We start from the raw sequence: 17394 nt of genomic DNA on the forward strand, positions 1-17394 counted from the left end.
AAAACGGTAGTCACATTTGTTTCTGATTCTTTTGTTTGCCAAGATCTTGCTGGAAACAAGCCTTGACCCAAAGTGGTCTCAGGATTCCAGTGGCGAGGTCCACCCTTGGGGACTCCTCAGCAATGCTCGCACTCAAGAGGGAGAATTTCTACGTGAGTACTGCTTTCTCAACAGAGATGCCTCTGAAACTCGAGGTTTGCACAAAGATGAAGAGCTTGTCTCATGACTCCTGGTCTGCCACTGACAGCTTCACGGTCCCTCTGTCTCTAAACCAAAGCCTTCCACCAGCGCTGAGCAGCCCTGTGCCAATGGTTCAAGGCATAATGGAGCCCACATCCCTGAAGAGCCTTGGGTTTCTGCTGTGGGTAGATACCTCCACCTCACTAAAATGCTGGTGGGTTTTCTGGATGTTTCCTTGTGTAAACTGAACATTCTTAATCACCCTAGTGTCTTCTTAGTCCTAACTCTTCCCCACCGCCCCGCAAGGCAAAAGATGATCCCACCTGTCTCTCTGAGACGTAAAGTTTTCTGTTACCCCTGTCTACCTGGAGGTCATAACACCTTCTCTCATGCAGCAACATATTAGAGACAGAAATTCAAGTGGGTCTGCAAATTCAAAGTGGCAAAGTGGAACAAAGTGCCCTTGTCTTAACTTATGCCTGGTCATTTCTTGACACTGGGTGGAGTGACTTCCTGGGTCTTCCATGAAGGCTGAGCATCTGTAGCCGCAGGAGACCCGGCATGACCAATGGCAAGGATGTTTGTGGGAAGAAGAGGAGCAGCTTTGAAATATTCACAACCAACACAATTTTGATTAAAGAAAGAACTCTGGTTTTTAATAGTTTTGATCATTAAAAAAGTTTAAACCTGCATAGCAATCATTTCAAAAATAATTATTTAATGTTCCATAATTAAACTGTACACAACCTAGTCTTGGGACATAGAAGCCAGTGAGGTGAGTTTGGAGCAGTCCTGTGCAGTCCCCGGAGCCAGGAGTCGAATTTTCATTGGCCTATTTTTTTTTTTTCTTTTTTTCCTTCTTCTTTTTTTGTCATTCTGTTCATCTTAGATTATTTGGATACTTGGCACAATCTGGCTCCGCTGCTGAGCAGATCTGCACTGGGAAGAGAGAGCAGCTTGACCCCGTCCCTTCTCGCTTCCCCTCCCCCACTTGGCTGGATTCCTCAAAGTCGCTCAATGTCTCGGTATTTCTTCCTCAGAATAGAGACCTGGTCTTTAAAGAGGACAGGGTCGAGCCTCATCTGCGAGTGGATCAGCGGCATGTAGCCAAACCAGCTGGCAAACGTATTCATGCAGCTCTGTCGCTGGGCAAAGTGGTCAGGGTCAGCCCAGCGGGAAGCCCGAGAAGTCTGGGGAAAGGGAGACAAACCAGGAAGACAATGAGAGATGTGCAAGGTACGATGCGAACGCTGCAGATAACCAAAGTCAGGTTCAAGGGCAAGCAGCAGAGCTCGGGGTCTGGACCGGCCTTCCCAGGCACAGGGGAAGACGCAAGCACCAATCGTGAGTTTCAGCCTTGCCAGGTTTTCCCAAGATACGCTACATTCCTTGACGTTAAAAACATACAAACAAAGCTCCACACAGACTGATTCTCCAGTCTGGGAATGATTTACGAGTTGAGCCTCGACTCCTAGGGTCAGTACACATAAAACTTCTCTTTGTACCTGTGAACAAATACTATGACTCACAATGTGTTTATGGTTCGAAGACAGTTTTCTAAAACCTTCCGGTTTACTTGGTTGATTCTGGATAAGCAGAAATGATGGCTACCATCTCTTTAGCTCTCTGTGTTTGCCTTAAGGCTGGTTAAATATTTTGAGATCATGTAGAGGACACTGCATTAAAAGAAAGCCTTAAATAACTTGAGTGCTGAAATTTAAATAAGCATCATGTCGTTCAAACCACATTTTTATGAAATAAAGAAAAAGGAAGCTACCCGATTTGGGGGGGAACCACCCCCCCGCCAGACTCCTTTATCAATAGGCAACTGTACAATGATGTTTATATGCATGTGTGTGTGTTCAAGGTGTTTTTATTCTCATGCACTGTTGGAAAATGCTTTCATAGGAAGGTACATTTCACTGTGCGAATCACTCAGAGTCACTTAAAAACCGTTAAGTGTCAACATGCTTGAAGGGAACCACTGAAGGCAAATACGAATGTCAAGTTACCTCTGAGCAGCAGAATAACAAACAAAACACTGCTTGTCAAGTGCTTCCGTGAAGCTCGTCTGAGCCTCATCACAGCCACCTGGTCAAGTGACCTCCCCAGTGGGCTAACACCATCCTCATCGCACAGACAAGGAAGCAGGGGCCAGGAACTTACGTTACTCTTACTTAAGGCTAGAAAGGGGGCAGAGCTCAGGTTCCATCCTTTACCGTTCATACTAAGAGAATGCTACTTGGTAAGCCAGAGAAAGTTCCTAATTAAGCTAACCAGATGAGTGCGTATCAGAGCACTCAGTCCCAAAGGGACCTCATTTTGTTCCTAAGTTGGTATGGGGCCAGGCTCCCTATCCACAGGCAAGTGCATACATATGCAAATGGACCAGTGTCAAGAGTTTACGCTTATCCTTATTCTCTTTTACAGATGGGGGGAAAAAAGAGAAAGAAAAAGAATTTTGAATCATCTGAGGATCATTTTTTGCCTGTAGATTTTAACGTTTATTTTGGGTCAACCAACGCATGAGAGAAGATATATTTCCCACGTAATAAAAACATAGTCTTATTACACAGGATCTCCTTTAGCCAGTCATACATCATCCATGCATAACAGAAAAGCGGGGTACATACAGTACATATCTAACTAGACACATCGAGTTACATCTAAGGCTAAATTTAGGTTTGTCCCAAAATATGTGAAATACTGGTTTGGTAGAATTGGGCAAATCTATGAAAACAATATAGAATAAATTCCTGAGGAACCATGTGTTATCAGAGTTTCACTCCTAATGAGTGTATAACCTCAGGGAAGTTCACAGAACTCTCTGAGCAAACAATATTAAAGGAATGCTGCGTCCTTAAATGACACAGAGAAAAATGTCTGGGCACACAGTAGCCACTCAATACATCTTGCTTGAGTTGGAATAGTCTGTTAGCCTTAAAGGTGAAAAATTCTTGTAAATCCTCTTGCCTGTTCTTTTAGTAGTTAGAGGGAAATAGAATTTTCCACTAGACTCATTGCTCATTAAGGACAGCAGCTATGTTATAACCAGCATCTGGGCCAGGGCCCCATAATCCGTACACGTTTGTAAACACTGAATTAGAAAATTCTCTAAACTTAAGATCCTGCAAGATTTCTGCTCTTCCTAAATTTAGTGAATGAAAATCCATCAATTGTGTTAACATGAGGTCCGGCTAAGTTTCCCTTTGCCAAAGCTAGATCTGATCATGATTTTCAATAATGACTGGAACAAGGCACATGGAAAACCCCAAAGAACTAAACTGATTAAACCCTCAAGTACGTCCTTCCGGGCTGACTCGAATGCTGTTGCATTCTCCATGATTTAACTTGGGTGGATCTAAACGGTCTACAGGTTTTTTATGTCTTCTTATATAGAAGCAGGCTTTGTCCAAGACGAATGAAGGTGGCTGAGCCTAGGCATACCCAGATCAGCCTGATACAGGAGTGGGGGTATAAAATAAGGAGCCGTGGAAGGAACAGAGCCTGGGATTCAACTCCCACTTCCGTCTCTAACACTAAATGACTTACAGTATTTCCTTGCCAAGTGTCTTTAGTACGAAACCTATGTGACAACAATATTTTACTTTCATACAAGTTCTGATACTTGTACAAGTTTTGATACTTTGGTATCGCAACCCTGTCAGGTCAATTTTTACCATGTCCATTTTGCAGATGAGCCCACTCATCAGGGGATAGCCGACTTGTGTATACTCCTCTGTGCTAGTTCTAGGGGAAAATCAAGGACTGTGATTCCTGGTCCGTCACCAAGATGCTCACCCAACTCAAGAGGCAACCACCAGAAGACTGTGTTGAGGACAATACTATGAGCTCTTCACCAAATCAAGCCCCTACAATAAATTCACGTAAATTCTTTGTTGGTCTTACATTCTGGAGAAGGTTGATATTTCTCATGCCACATGAGAGCTTTTACATTCTCGACAGCAAGATACCCTTGACTTACATCTTCCCAATCATTCACGTGCCAAACATATCTCCCTTGGGGCTTTTAGATATTTCTTAAAATTCCCTCATTTTCCTTCCTAGAGGAGCAGTGAGCCCTCCTTACCTCAGGCTGAACCAGCCTCGAGCAAAGCAGGGAAGGAGAGTTCCAGTCTTACCTGCCCCATCATTGTCTCCTTATACTGCTTCTTTTGGGTGACTTTGATTGGAGGCAATTTTGTCACAGCAGACACCAGGAAATTCATGAGAATGTCCTCACAGTTGGCCAGTTGGTCCACCATGTTCTTTAGGCTGGCTGGCAGGTAATGGGTGTACAGGTAGTGATAATATCTGTAAAAGTCAGACAGGTTTCAGAGGTGTCCGTTATTGTATAATCACAGGTGGTCTTCTTTGGCAGGAAACCTATACTTATTGTTTGATTGCCTAAACACATCATGGATGATGATGGCAACAGCCATCACTTACCTGGTCCGTACTATATGCCAGGTGATGTTCGAAACTGCTTTGCAAGGAATGTCCCCTATAATCCCCACAAGGAACCTATGATACAGGTACTATAAATATCCTTGCTTCGCAGATAAGTAAAGAAGGCACAAGAGGGCCACACAAATGGAGACACTGGTTGGCCAGCCCGACTTCAATATCAGCGTGGTTGGTCAGAAACCGAGAAGTTACTTACATGTAATCGGTATATCCTAACTACTGGCTTAATCAGAACCATATTCAATACTACCCTATACTATACTATTCCACTTCTGTGGGCTATAAACCATATTACTTTTATACTGTTAGAGCAAAATCCTAGTTAATCTGATGGTCAATCATTATGGAGGACCCAAAATTAAGTTGAATTAGTTCTTACTCTACTCTCTCTCTCTCTCTTTTTTTTTTTTTTTTTTAAGAGGGAACATAATAGCATTTACATATAGGAAAAATAACTTGAAGGAATCACATCTACAGAGTGTTAGTGGCAGAGAAGAAAGGGGGAACAATGCACTTTTAAGAGGTAGCGTCTTAAAGATTTTCATTTATTTATTTATTTATTTATTTGACAGAGAGAGAGATCACAAGTAGGCAGAGAGGCAGGCAGAGAGAGGAGGAAGCAGGCTCCCTGCTGAGCAGAGAGCCCGATGCGGGACTCGATCCCAGGACCCTGAGATCATGACCTGAGCGAAGGCAGCGGCTTAACCCACTGAGCCACCCAGGCGCCCAGAGGTAGCGTCTTAAGATCAAGATTCAGCCCACCTAAATGCTTATTCCTTATACATTCCAACTCTGTCCCTGAGATAGCAAGATTCTCTATTCTTTACTAAAAAAGACTAGGCAGAAGAATGGATGAAAATGACTGAGTCAGTACCGCTAACCATCTACACTCACTAATTTGGCAGTCTTACCCAAGTTCCCTGGCTTTAAACACCAAATATATTCCAACAACTCCCAAGTGTGTATCTCCAACCCTCCTGTTTTTCCAACATACCCTTCCGGATGTCTCAACATGCCCAAGACTGAATTCCTGTATTTTCCCGAATACCTAAATCCACCCATAAGGGCTTTCCCCATCTCTGGATGGCCTCTCTATCCTTCCAGTTCCTTAGGTCAAAAACAAAACAAAACAAAACAAAACAAAACCAAAAAAACCCTGAACCATCAAACTCTATATCCAATCTGTTAAAGCATCTTCAAAACACCCCACAATCCGATCACTACTTACCACTTCTGGCTCCCAGGTGCCATCATCTTTTGCCTAGATCTCAATCACCTCCTAATAGGTCTCCCTGCTTCTACACTGCCCCCCATAGAGTCTGCTCTCAACACAGCACCCAGCGTGGATCCCTAAAATATAGAAAAGATGTCTCCACTCTGCTCAGAGCCCTATACTGGCTCCCACGGCACTCAAAGGGGAGGGAAGTCGTCACCATGGGCAGCGAGGTCCTGCCATGTGGGGCCCCATGACCCCTCTCTCCCGCTTTCTGCTCATTCCACGCTCAGCACATTGGTGCTTCCTGCTGTTCCTCCAGCCCTCTGGTTCAGGGCATTTATCCAACAGTATGGCTCCGCTGTTCGCTATGCTAGAGCACTCTTCCTACAAAAATCCTCCTGGATGATTTCCTCTCCTTCTTTCAAGTCTCTGTTCTGATCTCACCTGTTCAGTGGGGATTACTGGCCACCCTCACACCTCCCCTTTACCTTCACCATTCATGATCTTTGACCTGCTCGACTTTGCCTTTCTACTCTATAACTCACCCCCTTAACCTATTACAGAATTATTATGAATATCGTGTCCTTCCCTTGTTGGAATGGAAAACCTACTTAGGCAAAAAAAAAAAAAAAAAAATTTTTTTAAACTCTATGGTAAATCCCAAGCACTTAGAATAACGCCTGGGGCTGCACAATGAAGTATGTCCTTTTGTTGCTGTTATACTCAATGTTCAGTTACTCAATACACGTGAGTGTGTCCAACTCCAGACAACCTGAAGATGTTTCTCTACCATTATTTCTGGAAATGCGTGAGCCAGGGGGTTTTATTGGTTTCAACGACACATGCTGGCCACCCTGACAGAACTGGCCACCCTGACAGAACGTGAACAGTGAAGCAAACTAATTTCTGTTAATGCTGTAAAGGAGCCCTGGCCCAAGGTCCTCTTTATGCAACAGCCAGAAGCTATGAGAGAAGGAGCTAGGTAAAAGTCGACGCGCGGGACATCTGAACTCCTCACTTGTGGTAAATAGCAGCTCCCGTCAACACCATGGAGTAGTCGTTTGTCCACTTGGACGTGTACCCCCACCGCTCCTTAGAGTTATCCCAGAAATGGCTGCGCGCGGGGTACCCCACGATCCGCTCGGGGAAGGTCTGCCACACGGTGAAGGCAAAATCCACCTGCAGGCAGAACACAAGCCAAACAAGCAATCAACAGTGTTAACAAATGTCAACAAAACATTACCTTCCCCCTGCTAATTCGTGATGCGAAATCCCAGGACTGTTGCGAAACATTAATTCCGTGTATTCATCAGCAAATTAAACTGACTGCTTGACATTTTGCCCCGTAATTATGTACATTTTAATGTTTTCTGTTGAAGAAACTTCAGATTAGTGCAGAAAGGAAAGAAGAAAAGAAACTGCTGATATGTCCTTTAGAATCTAGTTTGTTCAAGCAAAAACACAAGTCGAAAAAGCAGTTGCTGGCTTCCCTCCTTCCCGTCCGGGGTGCACGTGACCGCTGATTCACGCGAGGCACAAACGCATCTGTTTTATAAACGGGAGATTTCCTATGTACATCCAGAGCGTGAACAGACAGCAGGCGGCATGACTAGCATACAGCGAAGCTGAAGTGACTAAAATAAAAGCATCCTTTTAAGAGCAAGAGAAAAGACGTTTAAAAACCACACAAGTTCGAACAGGAATTCAGAGCAGCTATCGTAGCGTTGGAAGATGCTCAGTAAAAAGGAGATCTAGAAAAAGCATCCACGATGAAAAATCACGAAGAGTAAGTGGGGAAGAGACCAAGCAAAGCCACACGATTATTTTATTTTTTTAAAAAAGATTTTATGTATTTATTTGAGAGAGTGAGTGTGCGAGCGAGAGAGCACAAGCAGGGGGAGCGGCGGAGGGAGAGGGAGAAACAGGCTTCCCACTGAGCAGGGAGCCCAATGCGGGGCTCGATCTCAGGACCTGGGATCATCACCCGAGATGAAGGCAGATGCCTAACCGACTGAGCCACCCAGGTGCCCCAACACAAGATTTTTTAAAGGCAATGCAGGTAAGTGACTGCCCAGTGCTTATAAGAACCCGAAGTAGGTACTTCTCAAGCTGCTCAAAAATGACATTTATAATTAGCAAATAATCTGTTTTCAAATGTGCGAGCAAATTTTGGACTTGCTGTGATTGATGAATGACAAAGAAGTACACAGTAAGTAAAACAGAAACAAAACAGTGAAGAGTAAAACAGTAACAATGCAATCATAGAATGCTCATATTCATGTATGTAATACTCTGGTTACAGTACTTAAACATCTTAACTCGTGTACTCCTCACAATATAAGCCTGTGAAGTAGGTAATTTTATAGTCTCAATGTACAGAGAGGGAAGCTAAGGCATATGGAGGTTTAAGTGACTTTCCTGAACTAGTTAAGTGGCAGAGTCAAGATTTAAACCAAGCCACCTGGCTTCAAAGTTGGCACATACTGTGACCGCAGTCTCCATATTAACTGTTGCTACAGTACTGAGAACAACTGAACTCTTATACAGGTTACACATTCAGCCTGCAAACTTCCTTATCTCTTCTCCATAAGCAATGCAGATGGAAATTTCATTTATTCCATAAATATTCCCAGTTGTGGCGCTGTGATGGTGGATGAGAACGTAGTGATGGTGCCAAGTCCGGTTCCTACCTCCCAGAGGTTGAAAAACAATAACCCTTCGCGACAGCCAACAGTGAAAACCACCCAGGTTCTATTAACTGACAAATACATAAACCAACCATGGTATGTCCATATGACGGAGTATCATTCAGCTCCAAGAAGCAATGAAATACTGAGAATACGGGATGAGCAGTGCAAACAGCATGCTGAAGGAAACCACCCACAAAAGGCCACATGTTGTAGAAAATGCCCAGAAGAAGGGAATCCGCGGAGACAAAAACCAAAAAAAACAAAAAAACCGGATGCGCGGTTCTAAAAGCTAGGGAGGGGACTGATAAGTGGATATGGGTCTCCTTTTAGAGTGATGAAAATGTTTTTGAATAAGACAGAACTAATGAGTGCCCATCATCGTGAATGCAGTAAATGTCACTCAATTATTCACTTTAAGATGGTTAATTTCATGTTGTGAATGTCACCTCAATTAAAAGAATGAAGCAAATCAGCCAAGATCACTGGTCCCCAAGCTTTCACCATATGCACAACACCATTCCATTTTTGCCACATTCCCACACCATACAATCAGTTCTTTCCTATTGTTCTTTCAACTACCCATGTTCGCCCCCCCACCCCCATTAGCCTCATCCTAGGTAAACCTGTCAGTGAAACCACAGGTTTGGTTGCTGGCTATATTGTTTTCTAACAAACAGTAAATATAATCACTGAAATATGCTTGTGATGACCCATGCAAAACTACGGGGCACACACTATCCTTCAGGAACCCTGGCCTGAGGGATCTGTGAGAAGGTCCTTTTATCTCTGAATCCTTTGGGTCTAGAAGTCACTGTTTTTGTGAACAGTCACATATTCAAATTTTTATGAAAATTTAGTTTGGCCCTCTAACTCAAGATAAGAGAGCCTTAAGACTATAGTTTGCCCTCCTCCCAAATGGAACATTCAGAAAAAAGGTAGGGTGTTGGAAAATACGTTAAGGAAATCTGTTGGGGGGCACCCAGGTGGCTCAGTGGGTTAAAGGCTCTGCCTTCAGCTCAGGTCATGATCTCAGGGTCCTGGGATCGAGCCCCGCAACGGGCTCTCTGCTCAGCAGGGAGCCTGCTTCCCTCTCTCTCTCTGCCTGCCTCTCTGCCTACTTGTGATCTCCGTCTGTCAAATAAATAAATAAATAATCTTTAAAAAAAGAAGAAGAAGAAGGAGGAGGAGGAGGAGGAGGAGGAGGAGGAGGAGGAGGAGGGGAAGCAGAAGAAGAAGAAGATCTGTTGGGGCACAGGGCATCTCAAAGTCAGCAGCAGGGGAGTGGACAATGTTTGCCGGAAGATGGAAATTGGGTTGTGATAACCCACACGCCATCACTGGGACTCGATGGGATGGCATCTCACGCAGCCCATCGTCAAACAATCAGCCTGGTTGTCAGCGCTCTTTGGGGTTTTCCATGGTTCTTTGAAAAGGAAACACATGCCCTGGCAACTCCTAGAGAACCCGATGGGGTTTTTTTTCATCACATGAATTTCTTACTATCTCAAAGCTGTTTCAAGTCATTTCAAAAGAACTCAAAAGTAAATTCAGATAAAACTCCGATTCTTGTGATAGTTCTGCTTTCCCAAAGATCATTAACACATCAAAGGAGGCACAGGTCAGCTCACAGCCTTTTCTCTTAAAAACCAACATCTGTTTTCTTTTGAGAGTTTGCAGCAATCCAGATAAATGTAAATAACTGCGACCAACTATATCTAATACCCTTTACAGAATGCTGTTTAAAAATCTACCCTTTAACGCTACAGAGAGGCATTTAAACAAGCGGAGACTCCTTAGAGAGGAAATAAAATGAACCACCATCTATTCACTTAAAAAAAGGACAAGTCCTCTGTCCTTGGCCATCTTACGTGAACGATCACTCCAGGATCAGCAGGCAAAATCGAAGCAGACCACCAGCCTCTTAAATCTACATATCGCTTTCCATCCACACTGCCTTCTAATTACTTCATAGAGGTCACACGTTCCTCCCAGCACGTACCCAGCGGCTGGAATGGCTGGTGTTGGTGAAGAAATTCACCCGCCCCATGGAAACATCACAGAGATCTGACTGTGGGACGGGGGGAAAACACTACTCTCGAGGGGGGACTGCTTGCCTCCTTTCTGCCCAGGGGAAGACATAAGCTACATGAGGACCTAACGTCATGGGAAAAGGACTTAAATATATGCCATCACTGTCCTGTTCTGGCGATGAGCTACTCTCCCTGTGTTTCCCGCCAAGGCCTACTTCGGAAGGCTGTGGACGGCACAGCCCAGGCTTCCTGACAGGCTGCTGGCGGACCGGGTCAGGTCACTGGGAATCACCTGCAGGAAAACGGAGGTGGGACAGGGAGCGAGCGGCCGGAGTATTTCTCCCCCTGTCCCTCTCCGGGTCTGACACCAGAACTGCGGGCAGTCACCACATCCCTCCGTGGTCACAGGTCCCGTAGGGCAGGTCCCCAGTTCCAACACTCAGGGACTCTGAAGCACTAATTTCCTTCAGAGCTGGGGGTGGGAGCTGCTGCCTTTTCTGGCCAGTCTCCAGGTACCTCGAGGTCCTTAATTCCATCCTCCTAAGTCATCTGAAATCCCTTTGCTGGAATCACCTGACCTGAATGCCGAGTGCCGCTAGGACGCGGAGGGCGGCGGGCAGGAATGGTGTCGTCAAAGTAGCCCGGCACCGAGACTAGAACACAGAGATTCCCTGACAGGTACTTGGGGAGTGAATGTGCTCCTCGGATGCCCGCTCCCTTGGCAGGAGGCAGCAGAAACGTGTCAGCTGGAGTGTCCCCCACCCCGCAGTCCCTGGCTGCCGTTCCCTCTGAACACGAAACCTATCTTCTCCCCACCCCCCCGACTCCGAACCCCTTTCTCCTGCGGACCTGCGCTGGGCACTACTGGCTGCACATCCACACTTTAGCTCCCACAGCGTGCAGCCCTTCAGTCATTCATTCACTGAGTGTGTACAGAGCCTGGGCTGCAGAGAAAGCATTCTACCCAGGGGAGGCCCAGGGCATTTTTGTCCTGCACAGAACGTTGTGAATTTCGAGAAGGAGACGGTGGGACTGTTAGCCTAGGTAGACACGAAGTGCCAGCCACGTGGGCTGGCGTCCAGGAAAGGGCACGCTGGTAAGCGAAGAGGTTCAAATAGAAGAGAAAATGATGATGAATAAGAGGGGAAAAGAAAGGGAAAGCTACCAGTAGCTCGGACGCCACGCTTTTCAGCAGCCACCATTAATAACGCATTTTGGATATACAACATTTTTATAGAACTAACTGTCTTTGGTCCCCTCGATGGTTTACAGTGAGGTTTCTGAGAATCAATACTCCTTCGAGCTGTAAAAATTGGTTTCCTATCATTCTATCTCCTCCTCTCTCTCCTCCTCAATCACACGTTCTTTGTGCAATCTTATGTTTGGCACAAATACCTGAACCCCTGAAACAGCAGGGGTCTCCTGTCTCAGTCTTGAAGTACAACCGTTTGCTCTCGTGTGGGTGAAAGAAAATGAGCACTTCAAACTGAGCAGAGAGGCTGCCATCAGAACCCGGGACAGAAAGGCAGCACACAGCCACGGGCATTCAGATCACTGGGGAAGGACGGGCTGTTTGCTCTGCGCCGCGGTCTCAAGATGACGCTAAGCAGGTGCCCCCCTACCCTTCTGGGTTCTGCTGTGCTGTTTAGAACAAAAGGAGGGCAGGCCGGAGGGAGAGGTCAGGGACAGCCATGCAAACGAGGAGCCAATTAGCAGAGATAAGGGAGGGGAAAATGCCCTCTTCCGGGAGCCAGGTGGTGGCGAGGCACTCATAGGAACTGGGTTCATTATAACCGACTCCGTGGGAAGTTTTGTTTTTTTTAAGATTTTATTTCTTTATTTGACAGACAGAGATCAAGTAAGCAGACAGGGAAGCAGAGAGAGAGGGGGAAGCTTTGCTCCCAGCTGAGCAAAGAGCCCGATGCGGAACTTGATCCCAGGACCCTGGGATCATGACCTGAGCCGAAGGCAGAGGCCTTAACCCACTGAGCCACCCAGGCGACCCTCCATAGTAAGTTTTGAAAAAGGTTTTCAAGTGGTCATGGCCTGGGCAAAATAAGCGCTAGCACCTTGGGGCCTGGGGCAACTGCCTGAAGACCCCCCCCCCCTCCTCAGGCGGGGGAGCTTACCTCCGTGGTTGAAAGCACAGTGTCCTCATCGAGGCTGAGCACGGCGTCTGTGACGATGTTGTCGTAGGGCAGGAAACGGCTGCTCATAACCTGGGAGCGGGCGGAAAGGAGGCAGCAGGGAAGGCATGAGGGAAAAGAGAGGTAAACTTAGAGACCTGTTTTCAGGAAAAGTCCCCCATCCTCACCTTCGAAAAGAATGTTCTGCCACCACGTCCCCCCTCAATGTTGAAGACGTCCATTTCCCATCAGTGTGGAGCCATTTGTTCTACCGTTACTGGGCGCCTACTGTGTACAGACACCTTGCTAATCAAAGGGAGTACACAAAGGTGAGGAAGACATATTCTCTGGTCTCAGAGGAGCTCACACGCCACAGAGACGTCCAGATGCAGATGGTCTGTCCTAGTCTGCTGTGTAGACAATACCAGGGAAGCAGAAGGTGCAGCGGCCAGCTGCTTGCAAGGGCAGATGGAGGCCTTACAGAAGAAATGACACTGGAGTAGGACTGGATGGACAGGAATTCACCAGATTTAAACGGAAGTGAGGCAGAAACAGGGCTCAGCGGATATGAAGGCACAGGGGAGAGAACCGGCACTCTGAGGCCCGGAGAGAATGGACGGATGGAGCTGTGAGCCCAAGTGCGGCGTACACGCCACTGGAAGTCCGTGTTGTTTTAGGAGGTGTGTAGAAAAACATTTACAAAAATTCTCGTTATCGATGTTAGCATAGAGTAGAAAAAAATATACACGCCTGTATCCGCAGCTACAGCAGGACCAAGTAGTAGTCAAGTTATTTAAAAATCACTTCACTGAGACGAAAAGCAAGCCGACTTATAGCCAAATACTAAATACAAAATAGCACATGTGGTATATGGATTTAGCAAACCGTGTAGGTAGTATATGAATAAAGTTTGGTAACTCCAGCATAAGGCATGGTGAGGGTGTGTCCAGGGCGAGGGCTTTGGGGATGAGAGGACCCACTGGAAAAATTAAGAACAGACAGACTTCGGAGCAGTCGGTTAAGCGTCTGACTCTCAGTTTCAGCTCAGGTCAGGATCTTAGGGTCTTGAGATCGAGCCCCACCTGGGGCTCTGTGCTCAGTGTGGAATTTGCTTCGGATTCTCTCTCTCTATCCCTCTGCCCCTCCCCCTGCTCGTGTTCTCTCTCTCTCTCAAATAAATAATCTTTAAAAAAAAAAAAAAAGATTGGAGAGACTTCTCTGTGACCGTCACACCTTGAGCCTCTGTGTTGAACGTACTGCAGAATGACTAACCCTGACAATGGTAAGAACTAACATTGGAAAAACATCTCCTATGTGCCAGGCATGTTCCAAGTTCTTTATACACATTATCATGTTTCTCCTTTATAATAAACCCATTTTACGGCTGAGCAAGCTAAGGCATAGAAAGTTTGGTGTCTTGCTCAGGATGAACCCACCGGCATTTCATCCCCATTGGAGAGGTTCTGTAGAGCATGTCTGCCACTATGTGACACCTGTCTCAGGTTCGAGAAGCACCTCAAAAGTGAACCGGGGGTGGGGGCGCCCGGGGCGCCTGGGTGGCTCAGTTGGTTAAGCGACTGCCTTCGGCTCAGGTCGTGGTCCCAGAGTCCTGGGATTGAGTCTCACATCAGGCTCCCAGCTCCATGGGGAGTCTGCCTCTCCCTCTGACCTCCCTTCTCATGCTCTCTCACTGTGTCTCTCTCTCAAATAAATAAAATAAAATAAAAAAAGTGAATGGTCGGGGGGAACATCAGGCAACCTCATATTCCCTCTGGAAGTTTTATCAACAGTTACAATAGCCTCTCTACATTCGCACTTGGAGGCCGAGAGAAAAGGCACATTTGCCACCCCCTCTCAAGGCACAGAGGTCAAGGAAGGCAGCAGTTAGACACGGGAGACAAAGAGGAAAGGAAGACCCTTAACCAGGCTGCCCAGGGTATGCTCTCCACAAATCTGAGGACCCCCAGCCCCAAGAAGCTCAAGCTTGTATTTACAACAACAAGACAGCTGACCTATGAGATTCCATTTCCACGCCCGCGAAGCTACTGGAGGGCTTCTGACATTAAAGGATGGGAAGTGCCCACTATTTTCCATCTCTGGGAGCTCCAGGGATGTATCTACAGCGGAAATGGCTCCAGGGTCTGCTCCTACACATCTGTCAGCTGGGTCAAGTTTTCTTTTCCTTTCTCAGGCTTTCAAAATGAAATAAAATATAAAGCGATCAGCAACCCCATATACACGGTGCTCAGAAATCTCAGCCCAAAGCAACTCTCCTGATACTGTTTACATGTCTGCCGACTAACACAGAAACCATTAGCTGCCAGCTTAGTGATGCCCTGACCTTTCCCTTGTTAAGTCTATGGGGGAGAGCTGCACAGACAAGGCCTATAAATTCAAAACAGAATTTTGCAGCCAAAGCAGCGAACAATCCACTCCAAACTCAAGGCTAGATATGGAAATGTACATACAATGGGGAAAGAGCAGGACCTATGACTTCCTCCCCATTACGCTCCCAACTGCTGGTTTCATAAAAGGATCCATTTCCTTTTTCTGAACCTGCTTTATCAACAGAGGTTAGGAGCCCATCACCCAGCCACTTCCAATTCTAGTGTTGAATTAGACACTCTCTTCCAAATACCCTGCCTCAGCCACATTCCGAAAGTTGATGGTTTAACAAAAAGGAACTGGTGTACTCAGAAAGTCAATCCTGAGTGAAATGGGTTTTGCTTCTTAGCTCATGTAAGAAATATTTAGCTACCATATACCAGCTCAACCCCTTCTAGAATTAGCAAACATGGATAGAAAATGACCAAGATGCACGAAGTTTATTGTCTAATGGGGAATATGAGAAATATCCCTAAGTAATTATACAAAGCACAGGAAGAGTTAACTTGTATCCACCACCCACTGTATGTATCCACACTTCTGAGTACATTTCCAAGTCTAGTGTTGTGCCATTTGATCTGTTAGCAATCCTGTTTTAGGTATTATGATTGCTTCCATTTACTAAAGGGAACTGAGGCACAGAGACTTAAATAACTCATTTTTGAGCCCATGATACAAACTGTAACGTTCCAGTGCCTCCCAGAAGAGTAGTGGACATTTGGTGTCTCCTGGGTGCCTCACAGGCCCAGGGCTAAGCACCTGTAATGCACTGTCTCACCAACTCCTCCAAAAGGGCCCAAGTCTGTGCCAAGGTTCCCAAAAAAACAGAGCCTAAAGCAATACTTCATTAAACGCAAATGCTTTACTAGGTGGTAAGTCCCAGGGCAGTGAGAGTGAGGCAAGAGGAATGGCCCCCTGGAATCAGCGGCCAACGTGGAGTCCAGGACCCAGCAAATGGCCAGAAGCCCAGACACCGCTATGGCTGGGAGAATGTACGCCACTTGATCTTAGCCAAAAGGCCGAGAAAAGATCGATACGGCTGGGCGAATGTGAAGTCTCCTACAAGCTATGTCTATTCGAGCCCCCATCTTGTACACAAAGAAACTGGGACTACTCACAGAATCAAAGTAAAAAAAATCAGTCCTTGAATCTGTGTGTAAAAATGCAATACTAACAACAGAAGTCAGAATTGCTCCCAGTCAGTCTAACTAGACCCTGTTTCAATTTCCTGACATATTCCAAGGAAGATTTATCTACCAGAAGAAGATCTAGACACCCACGGAAGCGCGCGCGCACACACACACACACACACACACACACAAACAATGAATTCCCAAGTCCAATGTCAACAGCATCCACCTGAGCACGATCTGGGACCTTGGGCACTGGCAATGCAGAGACGGACATATGGGATCATAGGCAGGAGATTTCTGTGTGCCATCCCTTTAGTGAAACCACATCTATAGTGAGATGGGTTTCGTAAGGGTAAGTAAGATCCATGCTGAGAAGCAGGTGATTTTCTAATTCCCACCTTCACTCAGGAAATGCTTACGAAGCAGTTCTTGGATAACCACGCTGCTCAACTCCAGCCCCTGTGAATGCTGGGGCTTTCTGGGTCCCATCGCACACGGCGTTCCAACATACGGCGCGGGGCGCAGTGCAGAGCAGCCAGGCATACGTTGGAAATGGACAGATAATGTTCATCCCCTGGCCCACGTTGATAGCTGTAATTCTCACCGCGTCACGTTGAACTATGGGAGATTGCTCCTTGTAGTAACCCAAATGATGATTTTTGAATGGTTTCCCCTAACTGATATTATTTTACTCTGGCTCGAAGATGTTTTACTTGGTGAGAGACCATCTCCCAAGACCTGCTTTTGCGGGTACTGACCAAGGATGTCTCTTAGAGGACATGCTTCACCGACCTGTTCCACTTAGTGGCAGCTAATTTCTTCACAACAGATATGATCTACAAGAAAGCAATGGGCAGAAGCTAGAGAAAAAAGAACTCACCCCTGGCTGCCCAGAGCAGAAGAAGGAGGTAGCTCGGAAACAGGGGCTTCAAGAATGCATGGACATTCTGATAACAAAGAGAAAGCTTTGAGAAGGGATGGTCAAGACTTACAGCAAAAGGGAAAGACGAGAATTAGAGGCAGGAGGGAACACAGTACAATTTAAAGAAGTGTGAGTGATCCAATTTGGTGAGAGGACAGGGTCTGGGTGGGGGAAGCAATGAGAGAGAACAGGACTGGCAAGGCTGCCCAAGGCCAGTTACACACGGCCTCAAATGTGAATTTCAA

The 17394-nt window shown here is 46.1% G+C and overlaps 1 protein-coding gene across 1 annotated transcript in view; it reads right to left on the reverse strand.

Annotated features, from left to right (window-relative positions):
- Nucleotides 1-808: 808 nt before the first annotated feature.
- The window catches only part of EXT1 (exostosin glycosyltransferase 1), a 281234-nt gene continuing 264648 nt past the window's right edge, over nt 809-17394 (reverse strand). The window contains exons 8-11 of the mRNA XM_032316173.1: nt 12713-12802; nt 6882-7042; nt 4323-4494; nt 809-1370 (exon numbers count right to left, since the gene is read on the reverse strand). Of these exons, the coding sequence (XP_032172064.1) occupies nt 1185-1370; nt 4323-4494; nt 6882-7042; nt 12713-12802 (609 nt within the window). The 3' untranslated portion in view covers nt 809-1184. The remainder of the gene's footprint in view (nt 1371-4322; nt 4495-6881; nt 7043-12712; nt 12803-17394) is intronic.

The sequence above is a fragment of the Mustela erminea genome, chromosome 16 (assembly GCF_009829155.1).
Source record: "Mustela erminea isolate mMusErm1 chromosome 16, mMusErm1.Pri, whole genome shotgun sequence".
NCBI lineage: Eukaryota > Metazoa > Chordata > Mammalia > Carnivora > Mustelidae > Mustela > Mustela erminea.